This window comes from Silurus aristotelis, assembly GCF_946808225.1.
Source record: "Silurus aristotelis genome assembly, chromosome: 5".
Taxonomy (NCBI): Eukaryota; Metazoa; Chordata; class Actinopteri; order Siluriformes; family Siluridae; genus Silurus; species Silurus aristotelis.
The window spans coordinates 27,196,600-27,214,742 of record NC_139578.1 but is presented as its reverse complement, the minus strand read 5'-3'; the positions used below and the strand labels follow the sequence as shown (position 1 = coordinate 27,214,742).

The window sequence follows — 18,143 nt, the reverse complement described above, 5'->3', positions numbered from 1 at the left end:
AAACGCAAAACCCTTTATAACTGCCCCTCCTTTTCACAAGCTACGCTTCGGCTAACTCAGACTAATTACTAAGTTGATGGAACAACAGTTTCTTTGTATCGGGATCTTGAGCTCCTGGGCACAATACACTGTGATGTCAAAGAGGATTTGCTGCCCAAAGGATCTATAGTTCTCAGGGCTGTTAAAAGGCGTGGGGATAAAGAAACAAACACAAGACTGGGTTACAAAACAAGCTAATATCACACACACACACACACACACACCTAATTAAAAGTTTTTCTTACGGCTTAAAAGACCACGTTTTTGCTTAATTTATTCATTTTATATTCAGAAAAATAAATTTCCCATTAGCCAGACAGTAACAGAAAGACAGACAGACATGCAAAATATAAATAGATAGAGACAGAGAGACAGAGAGAGAGAGAGAGAGAGAGAGAGAGAGAGAGAGAGAGAGAGGGAAAGGGCCTGACAGACAGACAGACAGACAGACAGACAGACAGACAGACAGACAGACAGACAGACAGACAGAGACAGACAGACAGACGGATGATAGATAGATAGATAGATCGATAGATCGATAGATCGATAGAGAAAGAAAGAAAGAAAGAAAGAAAGAAAGAAAGAAAGAAAGAAAGAAAGAAAGAAAGAAAGAAAGAAAGAAAGAAAGAAAGAAAGAAAGATAGATCGACAGACAGACAGACAGACAGACAGACAGACAGACAGACAGACAGACAGACGGATGATAGATAGATAGATAGATAGATAGATAGATAGATAGATAGATAGATAGATAGATAGATAGATAGATAGATCTTGATTAATTGAATTTTTACTCATTTCCAAATTTCCTTCTAGTTCCTTATGTCCCGCTTACAGAGAGCACAATTGTAACATTTCTGGGTTTGAGTTAAAGCTCAATAATGATTTTAAATACAGGTTACTGAATTCACAAATAACACCTTTTTAAAATATTTTTCTTTTTTAATAATTATAAGTTTTGTCATATAGCTAGTGAGCACTGTACATATTAAAACACAATAATAGAGTGTTCTGTAGATTATAACCCTGCATGTAACATCACTTCAAAACATGAACTTCAGTGTTTTACTTTCATAGTATATTTCTGAAGGTTGCTTTATGAATGTTTTTTATTAACATTGTAGCTGACTGATGATGCAACACTCATAAAACACATTTTTATATAACAACATCAATGTAATTACTATAAAAAGTTAAATATTTCTAAATGAATAACATTTACTATGAAATGTGCTACTCATAGACAGTCAGAAATTATATTATTACACCATCATATTAAACTTTGGTATAAATTATATATATATATTGCCTTCCATCTTTAATTTTACAGAAAAAAACATGTTTAAGAACAACAGCAATCTTTTGTCCTGAAAGTGGTCACAGTTCTTATGAGGGATTATTGTTGTTTTTATCCTCGTGGGAACAAAACTCAACTCCCCATCTACTAGATTTCATAGAGATGATTTCTGTTATTCAGATGATAATTACATCTTTCATTTCATGATAGTTGTCAATCAAAATCAGGGAAAGAATATCTGCACTTTCATTAAAATTAAATGTGCATCAGATCTGACTGGAAAATCTTTGGATAATTAAGTTTACTGACTCACAACACACAACTGTCAGGTGTGGATGGATAGATGGTGGAATTGTTGCATATTTTTGTGTATGTGAATGTATATATGCATGCATGGATGGATGGATGGATGGATGGATGGATAGATGGATGGATGGATGGGTGAATGGATGATTATATGAAAAGTATAGTTACATTTTTATATGGATAATACTATAGGTTGAATAAATGGATGGATAGATGGATGGATGGATGGATGGATGGGTGAATGGATGATTATATGAAAAGTATAGTTAAATTTTTATATGGATAATACTATAGGTTGAATAAATGGATGGATAGATGGATGGATGGATGGATGGATGGATGGATGGATGGATGGATGGACGGATGAATGGACGGATGAATGGACGGATGAATGGATGATTATATGAAATGGATAATTAAATGTTTATGTGGATAAAAGTATAGATGGACGTATGGATGATGTTTAAATGAATGGATTGTTAAATGGTTATATGGATAAAAGGATGGATGGATGGATGGATGGATGGATGGATGGATGGATGGATGGATAGTAAAATAGTTAACTGATTGAACAGATGGATGTTGAATAAAGGTTGAGTGGATAGATAATTGGATAGATGGTTACATGGATATATGTTTAAACTAAGAGGTTAGATGGCATTAAAGGAATGGATGGATAGATTAATATGGTTAAATGGAGAGGTTGAATGGTTGAATGATTAAAAGGCTTAAACGTTTATATTAATAAATGGATGGATTAATGAATAGATTGATCGTTAAAGGATTGAATGGGAAAACAGATGGGTAGAGTTTAAATAACTGAATGAGTAAACAATTGGTTAAATGAATGGTTAAATAGATGGATGGATGGATGGATGATGTTTAAATGAATAGATAGTTAAATGGTTATATGGATAAAAGGGGCAGAACTTCTCAAGGTGCATCAGATTGGATGGGGTGCGTCAGTGCACAGCCATTTTTAGATCTCTCTGGAGATGTTCAACCGGGTTCAAGTCTGGGCTCTGGCTGGGTCACTCAAGGACATTCACAGAGTCATCCCATAGCCACTCCTTTGTTCTCTTAGCTGTGTGCTGAAGGTCGTTGTCATGTTGGACGATGAACCGTCACCGAAGTCTGAGGTCCAGAGAGCTCTGGAGCAGGTTTTCATCAAGAATGTCTTTGAACATTGCTGCATTCATCTTTCCCTCGATCGGACTGTAATGTGCCTTTTACTGAGGATTGGCTTCCATCTGGCCAATCTACCATACAGGCCTGCTTGGTGGAGTGCTGCAGAGATCTTCTGGTAGGTTCTTCTCTCTCCTAAGAGAAACACTGGAGCTCTTTCAGAGTGACCATTGGGATCTGGTCACCGCTCTGACTCGCTCAGTTTGGCTGGGTGTCCTGCAGTAGGAATAGTCCTTGTGGTTCCAAACTTGATAAAGATGGAGAGCACTGTGCTCATCGGGACCTTCAATGCTGCAAAAATCTGTGAGATCTGTGTCTCGATACAAACCTGTCTTGGAGGGCTACAGACAAGACAATTCATAGCCTCCCTGTTAACTGTGGGACCTTCTATAGACAAGTGGGTGCTTTTCCAAATCATGTCCAATCTACTGAATTTACCACAGGTGGACTCCAATCAAGTTGTAGAAACTTCTCAAGGATGATCAGTGGAAATAGGATGCACCTGAGCTTAATTTTGAGTGTCATGGCAAAAGCTGTGAATACATACATATACGTGACTTTAAAAAAAAATTTTTTTATCTGTAATAAATTTGCAACGATTTTTTAACCAAACTTCCTGCTGTTAAAAAATGGAGGGATAAAAACACCACCCCGATGGAAATGAAATGAAATACATGAAATAAACACGTTTTTCGTTTAATGCTGTTCTGATCGTATAGCTTTTGTCATTATTGCTGCTTCATATCACTGACCGATATCGAAGCAGAAACGTGTCAAATAATCTTCCCTTTCTTCAAACAAATACCTTTTTCTCTGGGTTTTTTTTAGTTATGCAACCACACGAGGCAGTGAAACGAAGTCTTCCAACCATCGGGGCCTCTGTTGTTCGAGCTTATTAAATAAGGCTCTGCTCTGTTTAACATTCCTGAACAGATTTCTATTCTATGTAGGGGCTAACAGGGAAGAAGGGGTGGGAGTGGGGGTCAGGGTCTTTCCCAGTAATGTATATATAATGCTTGTTACTACAAAGGATTGTATCGAACCATTTTTTTAAATTATTATTATTATTTATATCAAGTAATTTATGCTTATTATTACAATTTCTGTTGGATATTGTTACATTACATGGATATAATTTGGGGTTTATTTCTATTGTAATATTGTATAAAGTGAATTATTTAATGATGTTTTTTTAGCTATACTGTATATACTGTACATGCATGTATGTATTTTAGCAGAAAAGCATCTCATCACACTGAAACATGAGGCAAATTGGCTACAGTAGCTGAAGACCAGGCTGATACTGATGTTTACATAAATAGATGGATTGATGGATGGAGGGATGGACGGATAACAAAAGTTTTAATTGATATAATTGTTGGTTATGATATATAACAGTAGATTATTGTCAGTTATAATAGATAAAAATAAATGCATTGTTGGTCATATTAGATAATGTTAAATAATAATTGATCATTTGTTTATCATTGATTTTGTTTAACAATTGATCATCAATTGGTCATCAGTTATAATAGATAACAATCAATCAGTTATTATTGATTTATTGTTGGTTATTTACATTTATATTTACAGCATTTGGCACATGCCCTTATCCAGAGCGACTGAACTATTGATTGTCAGTTTTTATATAGAATAATCAATTTATCTCCAGTTATATTCAATAATACTTTATGTATTGGTGTTCTAATCGATAATCAATTTATCATCGATTTGAATAGGTGATAATTGATTTGTTGTTGGTAATAAATCATAATAATTTATTTATTGATAATAGATAATAATCAATTTATCATCTCATCAGTTATAATAGATAATATTTAATTGATCATTTAGTTATATTTAGTTATTTTTAATGAAAATCAGTATCATCAGTTATAAAGGAAAATACGTTTTTATCAGCTATAAACAATAACGATTATGATAGACAATAGTTTTATTGTAAATGATTATATATAACAATTTATTATCCGTTATAATCGATTATAATGATTTACCTTCATATATAATAGGTAATAATCATTCTTCTTCTTCTTCTTCTTCTTTTTTCGGTTCCTCCCATTAGGGGTCTCCACAGCGGATCATCCGTCTCCATACCCCTCTGTCCTCTACATCTGCCTCTTTCAACCCAACTACCTGCATGTCTTCCCTCACCACATCCATGAACTTCCTCCTTGGTCTTCCTCTTTTCCTCCTTCCTGGTGTCTCCATCCTCAGCATTCTCCTACTGATATACCCCATGTCCCTCTTCTACACATGTCCAAACCATCTCAATCTCGCCTCCCTCACCTTGTCACCAAAACGTCCTACATGCGCTGTCCCTCTAATGAACTCATTTCTAATCCTGTCCATCCTCGTCACTCCCAACGAAAACCTCAACATCTTCAGCTCTGCTACCTCCAGCTCCACCTCCTGTCTTTAGTTAATGCAACTGTCTCTAAACCATACAACATCTCAGGTCTCACCACAGTCCTATAAACTTTCCCTTTCACTCTTGCAGATACACTTCTATCACAAATCACTCCTGCTATCACTCTTCTCCACCCACTCCACCCTGCCTGCACTCTTTTCTTCACTTCTCTAACACACTCTCCATTACTTTGCACTGTTGACCCCAGGTACCTGAACTCCTCCACCTTCTCCACCTCTTCTCCCTGCAACTGCACCACTCCACTGCCCTCCCTCTCATTCACACACATGTACTCTGTCTTACTCCTACTGACTCTCATTCCCCTTCTCTCCAGCACATACCTCCACCTCTCCAGACTCTTCTCAACCTGCTCCCTACTCTCACCACAAATCACAATATCATCCGCAAACATCATAGTCCATGGACACTCCTGTCTGACCTCGTCCGTCAACCTGTCCATCACCACTGCAAACAGAAAAGGGCTCAGGGCCGATCCTTGATGCAGTCCAACTTTCACCTTGAACCAGTCTGTCGTTCCTACTGCACACTTCACTGCTGTCACACTGTCCTCATACATGTCCTGCACTACCCTCACATACTTCTCTGACATACCTGACTTCCTCATACAGTACCACAACTCCTCTCTCCACACTGTCGTTCGCTTTCTCTAAATCCACAAATACACTATGCAACTCCTTCTGACCTTCTCTATACTTCTCCATTAACATCCACAAAGCAAATAATGCATCTGTGGTGCTCTTTCTCGGCATGAAACCATACTGTTGCTCACAGATAGTCACCTCTTCTCTCAGCCTGGCTTCCACTACTCTTTCCCATAACTTTATGGTGTGACTGATCAACTTTATTCCCCTGTAGTTACTGCAGGTCTGCAAATCTCAATCAAAAATCTTGTTGAACATCCTCATTAAAAACTCCACTGCATCTCTCCTAAACATCTCTCTGCTTCCACTGATTCGCTGTGGTCCTAATGGGAGCAGCAGAAAGAAGAAAAGATCAGTTATTATAATTAATAAATAATTTATCATCAGTTATAATGGATAATAATCAATACGATACACAAAATTCACGGTTTGGTACGTACCTCGGTTTTTAAGTCACGGTGTGATTCAATTTCTGTACGGTTTGGGGGGAAGAAGCGCAAAACATAAAATTGCTTTTAATTTTTTATGGACATGGTTTATTATTAGTATTAATATTTTTGATCATCAAAATTTTAACAGTTTACATTTATGAAACATTTTAATTCTAATCATTTTGAATAATTAAAACACTTTTTAAAAATTATCATTAAAAAAATTTATAATTTTAGAAAAATGAATGAAAAAAAATAATTTTATAATTTTTTTTTATTAAATTTTTTTTATTCAAATAAAAGGCCTGTCTGGTTAAATAATATATAAAACAGTATTTTATAATATTTTTATAAAAAAAAAATTAAATTAATGCAATGCACTTTTTTATTATATTGATTAAATTATGTAATCAATGAAATTGGCACAAATTAAATTAATTAAGTAAAATGTTATAAATTAAAAATATTGTAATTTAAATTATGTAAATTAAATAAATTCAAATTAATTTATTTAATTTGAAAAGAAAACTTGTTTTGCATATGCTTGAAAACGCTAAAAATCATGAAAATTGATTCAAGATTTAAGATTTTTCATTTTTTTTTACTTTTCATTTCACTGCATGTTGTATCCTGTATATAACTATATTTGTGAAAAAAATTTTTATTGAATCCAAAGCGCTAGCGTTAGACACTTCCTGGTTAGCGGCTAAAACTAGCACCATTGATTCTTTAGCGTTTTCAAGCATACGCAAAACAAATCTTTCTTGCAATTGTTTTAAAGTTACAAACATTAATAAAAAATGCTCACAGTGCGAGGCGTAGACTAAACAAACTTGAGGTTCGGCACTTAATACGTTCCTGAGGAAACTCGGATTTGAACTATGTTCCGTGCGTAAAAATGATTGCATGTGATTAAATTTAGGTATGAATACGCATAATAATCGATTTATCACCAGTTAAAATAGATGATACTCGGTTTGTTTCCTCGATTTATTTCAGTCGATGCCGTTTACATGTCTGCATCGATTATTAACCTGCACACAAGCTTTCTGATTAAATTGTGAAACTGTGATTCGGAGTCCTGATGATTTACGGGATTTAAAACACTGTAATTACGTTCTGACGTTTACACGGATATTTTATATCTTCATGCTTTATGTTGAATATGGTTTCACTAATAATAAACATGCATTTGCATAAAGCATCCATATTCGTCCATGTTGCTTAGAGTATGAAAACATTTGAAAAGTATTCGTTTAAGGGACATATAGAACAGATGAAAATGTGCGATTAATCGCGATTAAATGTTTGAATCGATTGACAAAACTACTACTACTACTACTACTAATAACAACAACTTTTTTTTTTAATGCGCGCGCCCCTTCCTGGTGTCACATTTCCGGCACGCGTGTGTGAGGGCCGCTTCCGGTGTTCAGCAGTCAGGCGGAAGTGGACGCGCTCCGTCCTGCAGCAGCGGCAGCGCGGTGGAGGAGCAGCAGCAGCAGCAGGAGGAGGAGGAGGATCGGGCCGGTCTGAGAAAGAAAGCGTCGTCTCTGGCTTCCCCCCGGTGTTCCGCCGCCTTCCTGAAGCGGTTGTAGGATCATCCAGTGTTCGGCTTTTGTGATCATTTTTCTGTTTTTCCCTTGAAGATGAGCTCCGGGACGAACGTCGTGCAGGTGACCAACGTGTCCCCGAGCACCACTTCGGAGCAGATGCGCACTCTGTTCGGCTTTCTGGGAACCGTCGAGGAGCTCAAACTGTTCCCTCCTGAGTGAGTACAAAAGACGGAGAAAGAGGAAAAAAATAATACGCTTCTTATAAGAAACATATCGTCCGATAACCAGTGGGTTGTTCGGTGTATCGCGGCGGCGCTGTGAGGCGTGCAGGAGTAGGCCGCGCTTTTCAGCACTGTTAGCTTAGCATAGGTTAGCCTAATGACTAGCATGCTAATCTCCTAGCATGCGTTCTTATTCGCGTTTCCTTTCAGAGTGAAACAAAATACTCAAACACACCGGTTCTTGTCAGCAATTTTTTTTTAATTTTTTACAAAACTCTATTAATTTATCATTAAATCATTGCTTACGGTAGGTGTGTTTTTGTTTTGGTTAGCAAGGTTCACGCGAATGCTAGTCATTTATTATTATTATTATTATCATTATTAATTAAGTATTAATTATTGTTAAACACTATTGCAAACCCCAAAACATTATACTCTATATTATGTATTGGTTCAATTTAAATACATGCTTTTAAATACACAATTTTCTGATTTGGTGTTGAATGAAATTATTATAAAAAAAAAAAAAAAAAAAAAAATATATATATATATATATATATATATATATATATATATATATATATATATATATATAGGACGATTTCTGGTATTTGTGGACATTTCATGACTAATAATTCGAGGGAAAAAACGACTTTATAAATGCATGGTCTTTAAGTTGTATACAATGTTAGTAAGCCAGATGGATGGACTCCCACAACATGGGATGAAAAGTCCATCCATCTATCTATCTACTTGTAATCTTTTCATTACAAGTCCAGGAAATAGTTTTTTAACCGTATCTACTGAGGAAACTGTAACATCTGTGTATTGTTGTTAATATGATGATAAAAATGTCTGATTGTTGTGTTTAATATCTGATTCCCGCAGTGACTCCACCATGCCGGTGACGTCGCGCGTGTGCTTCGTGAGGTTTAGCGAGCAGGAGTCGGTCGGCGTTTCCCAGCACCTCACAAACACAGTGTTTGTGGACAGGGCTCTTATAGTTGTGCCCTACGCAGAAGGTTGGTACCTCCCTGGTGTTCGCCCGGTCACGTGGTTTCCTTTTGGCGATTACGGCGTGGCGTGAAAATCCGCCGGAAAACGTTTCGAACCGATTGGAGATGAACTCTCTACATTATAGGGATAAAGGTGTATATATGAGTAAAGAGAGAGAACAGCATGCTCAATCATATACACAGGGGCTTTAAATAGGACGTGTCCAAACACTAACACGTACGACGGTACAAAGAAAGGGGGGGGACGTAATGCGTACATATTCATTATCTTGCTCATGTTTACTCGTTCGTCCCCCCAGTGTCCCCACCACCACCACCTCCTCCTCCTCCTCCACCAGTTCGTCATATTAGACTGTCTCCTATTAAAAATGTTCTCTTGTTTGTTTGTGTGTGGTTTTTGTAGTGGAGAAGGCAAACGCAGAGCCCCCCCTCCCTCGAAGGCTGAACGTGGTCCTCTCCATGCCAACAGGCGACTGTAGGCAATTTCAAAACGCCAGCCGCCACACCTTTTTCGCCCCCCACCACCACCCCCCCTCCTTTTTCTCCTCTCTTGTTTTTCTCTCTCTGTCTGTCTATCTTGTCTATTTCTAGAAGGTATAGAAGTTATGTTCATTGTGCGTTGTTTTGCCTACATGCCACTTAAAAACGTCAAACATTGTGGTTGTGTCAAACTTTTTTTTTTATTCACCGTATTATGGTTTTTGATCCACATTGTACCAAATATTAAGATTTTTTTATTTATTTATTTTTCTCTCTCTTTCATATCACATCTACACATAGGATTGGGTTCTCTCAGGAATAGAGGTTACAGCCTACGTAAATGAATGCAATAGCATTTTCACTGGTTTGTCGACTCGTGTGTATGTGTGTGTGAAAAGAAAAAAAAAAGACGGGTGTGATTTTTACTTTCCTCTCTTAACAGTGGTCTCTTGTTTTTGTTGTTGTGTTTTACAGTTCTTTTTCCTGGCTCTGCCAGCCCTGTTTACCAGGCCGTGCCCCGAAAATCGAAAATACAGCCCTGCAGTTTTGTCTCCTGCAGCAATCTTTTAAAACAAAACAAACAAAAATGTGCTTGTTCATGTTTTCTTTGTTTTTTAAAAAAATGTGTTCTCTTTTGTCAAGATGTTTCCTCTACAAGCTCCATACATGTGCAATGAGAAAATTGTGAAATCATCCCGTAGAGTGCACACGCTCCATTTCAGGCTCGATGTTGGGACCTGAAGTGTTTTTAAAATCTCTGAGCATTTGCGTTTCTTGTTGTTGTGTGATGTGCGCTATGGTTAGCCTAGCGTTCCTGTGAGACACCAGGTAAGGACAAGTCTCCAGCCAAAAGCCCAGGAAAAAAAAAACGTCACGTGCAATTGAATGTGTAGTCGTAAAGTCTTTTTTTTTCTTCAGTAAAGCAAAAAAATACTTTGATGTATTGTTCATCGCCACAATCTCTGAAAGTGTTTTTGTGTTGTGTATCTCGATCTTTCTCTGTGTGCTTTTAGCGAAGCTGCCAACGTGAGTCGCTTGTTCATAAAACGTCTATATGAAACGTTGAAAGCACATCACCAGGAGAAGCCACTGTGCTCGCTCACGTTTGGTTCATGACTTAAATAACACGCGTCCAGGTGATCACATCTTGGCAGTATTACCTGCAGTAGTGTTGTTTTTTATTTTTTTTTTCATTTTCAAAATGAAATTTCCCCATCTTAGATTCTAAGTGACTTGGACAACAAAAAATAAATAAATAAATAAACAGGATACCTAGTGAGAAAAAATGCAGGTGGTAATGACATTTGGAGGCGATTGAATTGATGTGAAAATCTGTGTCTCTCTTTCTTTCTCTCTCTCTCTCTCTCTCTCTCACCCCTTCTTGAACTCGAGTCTCTGTCGGGTTTTTAACTCGTGCTTTCTTGATCCTGAAGGTGTGATCCCGGACGAGTCGAAAGCTCTGTCGCTGATGGCGCCTGCCAACGCCGTCGCCGGTCTTCTTCCTGGTGGAGGACTGCTGCCCACGCCCAACCCTCTTGCATCGGTAGGGACCAAAAGATTTCTAATCCTGTGTAATTTTTTTTTTCCGACTGTACTGTTTTATATTCTACATGTATGGTTTTTTTTTTTTTTTTTTTGATCTACAAAACATCAATCAAACTTCAATTAGGAAATTGATTGCATCATTCACCTTTTATACAATACACAGGTTCCTATGCATTATGGAATTAAGTTTGGAGTATTCTTTTAATTTTGTTGAGGGCTGCAGCTATCAATTAGTTTAGCAATCAAATTTTTCCGCCGATTAATCGGATAAGAAATGCTTTTTGTTTAATAATGAAAAATACTTCATATCTGAGAGAAAATACGACGGGCCTCTTAAAATTTACCTCATTCGATTTTTTTTGTTTTTTTAGCGGGGAAAAATTGCAAAACCCATACACCAAAATGCAAATATAAACAAAATATTTTTATTCTGCAGCATCTCTTGCTTTAACCATTCAGTTTAGCAGGTGGTGCATCAGTGATAATGGTCCGTGGGGAAACGCAGTGCTCAGTGTGTGTGGACTAAACAAAGTGTTTTTCCTCTGCTTTTTTTTTTTGTATTCGAAATTCTCTAGGAATCGTTTTTTTCCTTTATTTTTGTACTTCGTTATAATTTTTATATTATTTATTATATATATATATATATATATATATATATATATATATATATATATATATATATATATATATATATATATATATATACAGTGAGGAAAATAAATATTTGAACACCCTACTATTTTGCAAGTTCTCCCACTTATAAATCATGGAGGGGTCTGAAATTGTCATCGTAGGTGCATGTCCACTGTGAGAGACATAATCTAAAAAAAAAAAATCCAGAAATCACAATGTATGATTTTTTAACTATTTATTTGTATGATACAGGTGCAAATAAGTATTTGAACACCTGAGAAAGTCAATGTTAATATTTGGTACAGGAGCCTTTGTTTGCAATTACAGAGGTCAAACGTTTCCTGTAGTTTTTCACCAGGTTTACACACACTGCAGGAGGGATTTTGGCCCACTCCTCCACACAGATCTTCTCTAGATCAGTCAGGTTTCTGGCCTGTCGCTGAGAAACACGGAGTTTGAGCTTCCTCCAAAGATTCTCTATTGGGTTTAGGAGACTGGCTAGGCCACGCCAGAACCTTGATATGCTTCTTACAGAGCCACTCCTTGGTTATCCTGGCTATGTGCTTCGGGTCATTGTCATGTTGGAAGACCCAGCCTCGACCCATCTTCAATGCTCTAACTGAGGGAAGGAGGTTGTTCCCCAAAATCTCGCAATACATGGCCCCGGTCATCCTCTCCTTAATACAGTGCAGTCGCCCTGTCCCATGTGCAGAAAAACACCCCCAAAGTATGATGCTACCACCCCCATGCTTCACAGTAAGGGATGGTGTTCTTGGGATGGTACTCATCATTCTTCTTCCTCCAAACACGTTTAGTGGAATTATGACCCAAAAGTTCTATTTTGGTCTCATCTGACCACATGACTTTCTCCCATGACTCCTCTGGATCATCCAAATGGTCATTGGCAAACTTAAGACATGCCTGGACATGTGCTGGTTTAAGCAGGGGAACCTTCCGTGCTATGCATGATTTCAAACCATGACGTCTTAGTGTATCACCAACAGTAACCTTGGAAACGGTGGTCCCAGCTCTTTTCAGGTCATTGACCAGCTCCTCCCGTGTAGTTCTGGGCTGATTTCTCACCTTCCTTAGGATCATTGAGACCCCACGAGGTGAGATCTTTCATGGAGCTCCAGTCCGAGGGAGATTGACAGTCATGTTTAGCTTCTTCCATTTTCTAATGATTGCTCCAACAGTGGACCTTTTTTCACCAAGCTGCTTGGCAATTTCCCCGTAGCCCTTTCCAGCCTTGTGGAGGTGTACAATTTTGTCTCTAGTGTCTTTGGACAGCTCTTTGGTCTTGGCCATGTTAGTAGTTGGATTCTTACTGATTGTATGTGGTGGACAGGTGTCTTTATGCAGCTAACGACCTCAAACAGGTGCATCTAATTTAGGATAATAAATGTAGTGGAGGTGGACATTTTAAAGGCAGACTAACAGGTCTTTGAGGGTCAGAATTCTAGCTGATAGACAGGTGTTCAAATACTTATTTGCAGCTGTATCATACAAATAAATAGTTTAAAAATCATATATTGTGATTTCTGAATTTTTTTTTTTAGATTATGTCTCTCACAGTGGACATGCACCTACGATGACAATTTCAGACCCCTCCATGATTTCTAAGTGGGAGAACTTGCAAAATAGCAGGGTGTTCAGATACTTATTTTCCTCACTGTATATATATTTTCACTATTTGTACTCTGTATGAATCTGTATGTGACTGGTGAAATGTGATTAGTATGGGGAGAAAAACTTTATTTTTCTAAAATATAAAATTAAGAGTTCATGAACAATCCATAGGTGTGATGCAGATCTGTTGACATAAATCAAAAACATTATTTCAGGTGTTACGGTGTGGGGAAATCGGCATATTTCAGTCTGGGAAAGTATCGAATTTTAAATTGAAAAATGTCTAGAGACCCTGAATACCTTAATGATTTTGTGAAACCCTAAAGAAACCCCTGTGTATGTTCTAGATGGGTGGAGGTGTTCTAGGTGCTCTTGGTGGTCCCACCATGCTGCCCGGTGCTGGCATGAACCCCCAGGTGAATCCTCATGGCTTTAGTTTTCTGTTTGTTCTTTTCACTTGATTATTCTTTCCTTTTCTTTTGCTGCATGACTGAGATTTTGTACTCTTTTAGGCACTCTCTGCTGATCAGATTTTGAAGCTGATGACCTCCGTGGATCCAAAGTAAGTCCCAAAAGCTCCTTTGATCTCAATCCACTGAGTAACACCTGCACGAGTCTTAGTGTCATTTATGGCCTTTATTTCAAATCCGTTGTCTTGCAGGATGAACCCGATGGCGGCGAGCATGGGTCTCAAAGCGGACGCTTCCAACAAGGAGATCGAGGAAGCCATGAAGCGAGTCAGAGAGGCGCAGTCCCTCATCTCGGCTGCGATCGAACCCAGCAGTGAGTAGATCATTTCGAAACCGCGTCTCATTTTCTGGTCTGGTGAAATTTACAAACCTCAGAACTCACAATCTCGTTATTTTGCAGGTAAAAAAGACAGCAAGCGCAAACATTCCCGCTCCAAGTCCAGGTCTAGATCCAGGCGCAGGAGATCCCGCTCTCGCTCCCGACACAGGTACAGACCCAAAACAATGTAGTGTTGGAATACCAATTTAAATATTAGTAAAAGATAACACAGTGAACACAACATGCAGTTTTTAAATGAAAGTTTTTATTATTGAGGGAAAACAAAATCCAAAACTACATGACCCTGTGTGAACTACAGACTTAGTGCAAGTTCTCGTAAACACTGGATTGCAGTTGTTGCTGCTGAGGGTGTCCCAACCAGTTATTAGGTTTAGGGGGCAAATACCTAAGGGTTATTTTTTTAATTATTTTATCATTGTAATTGTATGTAGTTATTAAAAATATGAATATGTAAAACATTTACTAATACTATATTTACTAATAACATATACGAATATACAGTGAGTGTATATTAGGGCTACATGTGGACCAGTCCTCTTACATCTAAGACTTGTGATCCATAGGAGGTCGAACAGCAGGTCTCGGAGACGCTCCCGGTCCCGGAGCCGCAGGCGTTCCCGAAGCCCTAGGAGGAGGAGATCTCGCTCCAGAGACCGCGGCCGCCGCTCCGCCAGCAAATCTAGGTGAGTGAGTGCGTCGGCGCTGCCGCGGTTTCGTCCGTATTTTACTAACGGAACGCTTTAGTCATCACGTGCTACGACCTAATCCAAACATGGTTTTCTCATTGCTGTTCCAGTAGCATGCGGACTGAGCTTTAGCTTCAGTTGCTCTGATGGTGTATAATCTGCTACGTGTCAGCAAACTGTTTATGCAGAAAGATTACCAGTATCGGGGTATTAAACGCTCGTCTGTATTTCACGGCCGGTCAATAATCTGGAATACAGACGACCGAGCTAACAGCGGCATGTAGCAGCAATTGACTCATGCAAGTGTAACCCCAGTGTATCGAATAATATAATATTTGTGATTTAACCCGAAATAATTTCCCTCTGATTATATTAAAAATGCTTTTATTTTATTTTTTAGTTTGAATGGCAGGCTGCAGTATGTGTCATTTATTTTGCCAGATGGTGAATGTAGGCTTTTTCATTCAATACATTTATTATTGTTGCTAGGTAACATGCCCTGAGACTACATATTAGTGTAATTTTATAAATAATGAATGGGATTTGAATAGTTCTCACAATATTCACGATTATATCGTCAGGAAATGCTATAAATTGTATTGGAAAAAAATATAAAACCTGATAAATGATGGCACATTCAGGGTTGCAAAATTCCAGGAATGTATGGGAATAAACTGGGTTTCTGCAGCGTGTCTAAAATGTTTTCGATGTCCATGTACCTGTTCGTTGGAAACTTTCACCGCTCATCATAGTGGGTTGCGGTTTTAGTTTCTGTGCTGTCGATCTTTCATTCGCTTGTCCTATTATAATCCGATGTGTTCCGACTGCAAATGAGAGCAACGTGCAACAGCCAATCGGCTTTGTTATTCAATTTCATTCTTAAATTCTGTATACTTTGTTGCACAACACCTTGAGGTCAAAATCAAGAGGGAGATCCTCACGCTAACGAGCATAGTAAAGTCGGGTATAGAAAGAACAACGCAGACCAAAACAAAACCTTCTCTCTCATTCTCAGGGATAGAAAGAAAGAGGAGAAAGTCAAGAAACGTTCTAAAACACCTCCAAAGAGCTACAGCACCGCCAGGAGATCTAGAAGCACAAGCCGGTAAATGTTTTAACCATAACCATCTTTCCCATTGTCCAGCTGAAAACCACCATGCTTAGTTTTAAACTCAAATCCACCAAACCCATCTCTCCGTTAATCAATCCATTCATCTGTGCTTTATTCTAAGTGCATGTATTGATTGATCAGTGCATGAGATTTTTGTATTGCTGAAGCAAAACTGACATTTTAAAAGCTCTACCAAATCATCAGATTGGATCATTTTCTCATTGTGTTTAGAGGTGTCTGTAGACCACGGGAACATCATCCAACACCTCAACACGTAAACCGGTCTGAATACTGCACTTAGACCTTTTTAATGTTTCTAGAATGCTTTGATGTGTTTGATCTGTTTTATTATTGTTGTTGTTGTTGTTAGAGCTCTAACTTGTGCCACTGCCTCTTCACGTCCGTTCTGTTTTACGCAGGAGGCGAAGGAAGAGTGTCAGCCGATCTCCTAAAAGATCCCCCAAAAGATCCCCCAAAAGAAGAGCATCCAGGACACCATCACCAAGAAGGTGATTTTTTCAAAATTCTAAACTTTGTCTTTGTGATTGATGTCCATTTTATTTGTTACCCAAAAAAAAAAAAGGCATTCTTTGATTTCGTGATGTTTTTTAACCATACATCAGGCATGACATCACAATATTAGGCAGGTGGTCATAAAGTGTGATGCCTGAAGGATGTAATTCTTCATACTATACTCTTCATAAAAACCTCCCACAGGCACAAGAAAGAGAAGAAGAGAGACCGGGAAAGAGAGAAGGACAAAGAGCGTGAGCGGGACAGGAAGTCTGACCGAGATCGCAGCCGTGACGAGTCTGAGCGCTCCTCCAACAAGAAGAAAAAGAGCAAGGATAAGGAGAGAGAGCGGACCCCCGATAGCGAGAAACGAGACGTGAAGGTGATTCCCGAAGCTCTCGTGTTTTAGTTCGTTTTAACACGTACATCCGTCTTTCGTATAGTTTCATATAGGTCCATATTCACTACAAGTGGTGTGATCCCAAAATTTTCAACACTGGAAGCTTTTCCATGGGAATGAATTAGGAATTTTTTTAATCGCAGGGAATTGAAATGTAGTTTGGGGGGAAAAGAATCTTGCAGGTAATTTTGGTTAAAACAACCAGATTTAATGCAGTTTCATTTGAGTTTCTACCTGCACCTTCATCAATCACATGCACACGCTTACCGCAGGGTTACTGAGGCCACGCCCCCTACATCCACTGTGCATTCTCCATCATATAACACATCATTTTATATATAATCATAACATAATCAGGGTTAAAAAAATAAGTCTTAAATACCACTGGTTTGGGACGAACGATCGCGGACGCTGAAATAAACACGAACCCGCTGCTTTACCCCGTGCAGGTGATGCGCGACTACGACGAAGAGGAGCAGGGCTACGACAGCGAGAAGGAGCGAGAGGCCAAGGATTCGGATTATTCAGGCTCCTCCCCCACACGCTACGAGGGCGACGGCGAGGCAGATGGCGGCAAGCGCACGCCCAAGCAGGCCAAGCAGAACGGAGCGGAACACCACGAAGAGCAGGACATGGACGTGAGCGACTGAGCGGACGGATTCGGGTGGAGGAGTAGCGCGATCCGATTCGCCCTCGCGTCGTCTTTGTAACCCCGGGAATTTTCTGTGTTCTCATCATGAATATTTCGATTCGGGTTCAATATCACAAAGTAGCCTGCGTTTGTAATACGTCCTTTTTTTTTTTTTTTTTGGGGCCCTAAAAAATGAAAGGATTGTTAATTTCAGTGTTCGTCTCAAATCTTTTCTGCATCGTTTCCCTTCATTCTCTCCGTCACAGCTAATATTTTATCCTCTTCATCATCGCTCTTCTCATCTAACAGGTAACAGGACAAGAGTTTTCTTTGTCTGCAGATTATTATTTTTTTTTTTTGGGTAAACCCCCCCAACCCCCCCAATTGAAGGTTTTCATTCATCTCTTTTGATACCCATTTGGCGTAAAAGTCATTTTTAAATAGAACGAGTTCATGACGTAAGTACATGATTAGTGCTTTATATTCCTAGAATTCGTATTCAGTAGGTGACCATCCTGCAGTTGGAGTTTTTTTTATACTGTAAATAAACTCGCTTGAGTCAAA

The 18,143-nt window shown here is 38.5% G+C and overlaps 1 protein-coding gene across 2 annotated transcripts; it reads left to right on the top strand.

Annotated features, from left to right (window-relative positions):
• Positions 1-7,773: 7,773 nt before the first annotated feature.
• LOC310726844 (uncharacterized protein) lies at positions 7,774-18,143 on the top strand. 2 transcript variants are annotated; one of them, XM_083542842.1, is made up of 13 exons: positions 7,774-8,119; positions 9,014-9,147; positions 11,055-11,164; positions 13,776-13,844; positions 13,941-13,990; positions 14,090-14,211; positions 14,299-14,386; positions 14,802-14,921; positions 15,940-16,029; positions 16,267-16,317; positions 16,455-16,544; positions 16,753-16,930; positions 17,398-18,143. In XM_083542842.1, the coding sequence occupies exons 1-13, from the start codon at positions 7,998-8,000 to the stop codon at positions 17,596-17,598; spliced, it is 1,425 nt and encodes a 474-aa protein (XP_083398968.1). In that variant the 5' UTR covers positions 7,774-7,997; the 3' UTR covers positions 17,599-18,143. The 2 variants fall into 2 exon arrangements, with proteins under 2 accessions (XP_083398968.1, XP_083398969.1); XM_083542843.1 differs by lacking the exon at positions 16,267-16,317 and having other exon boundaries at positions 7,776-8,119.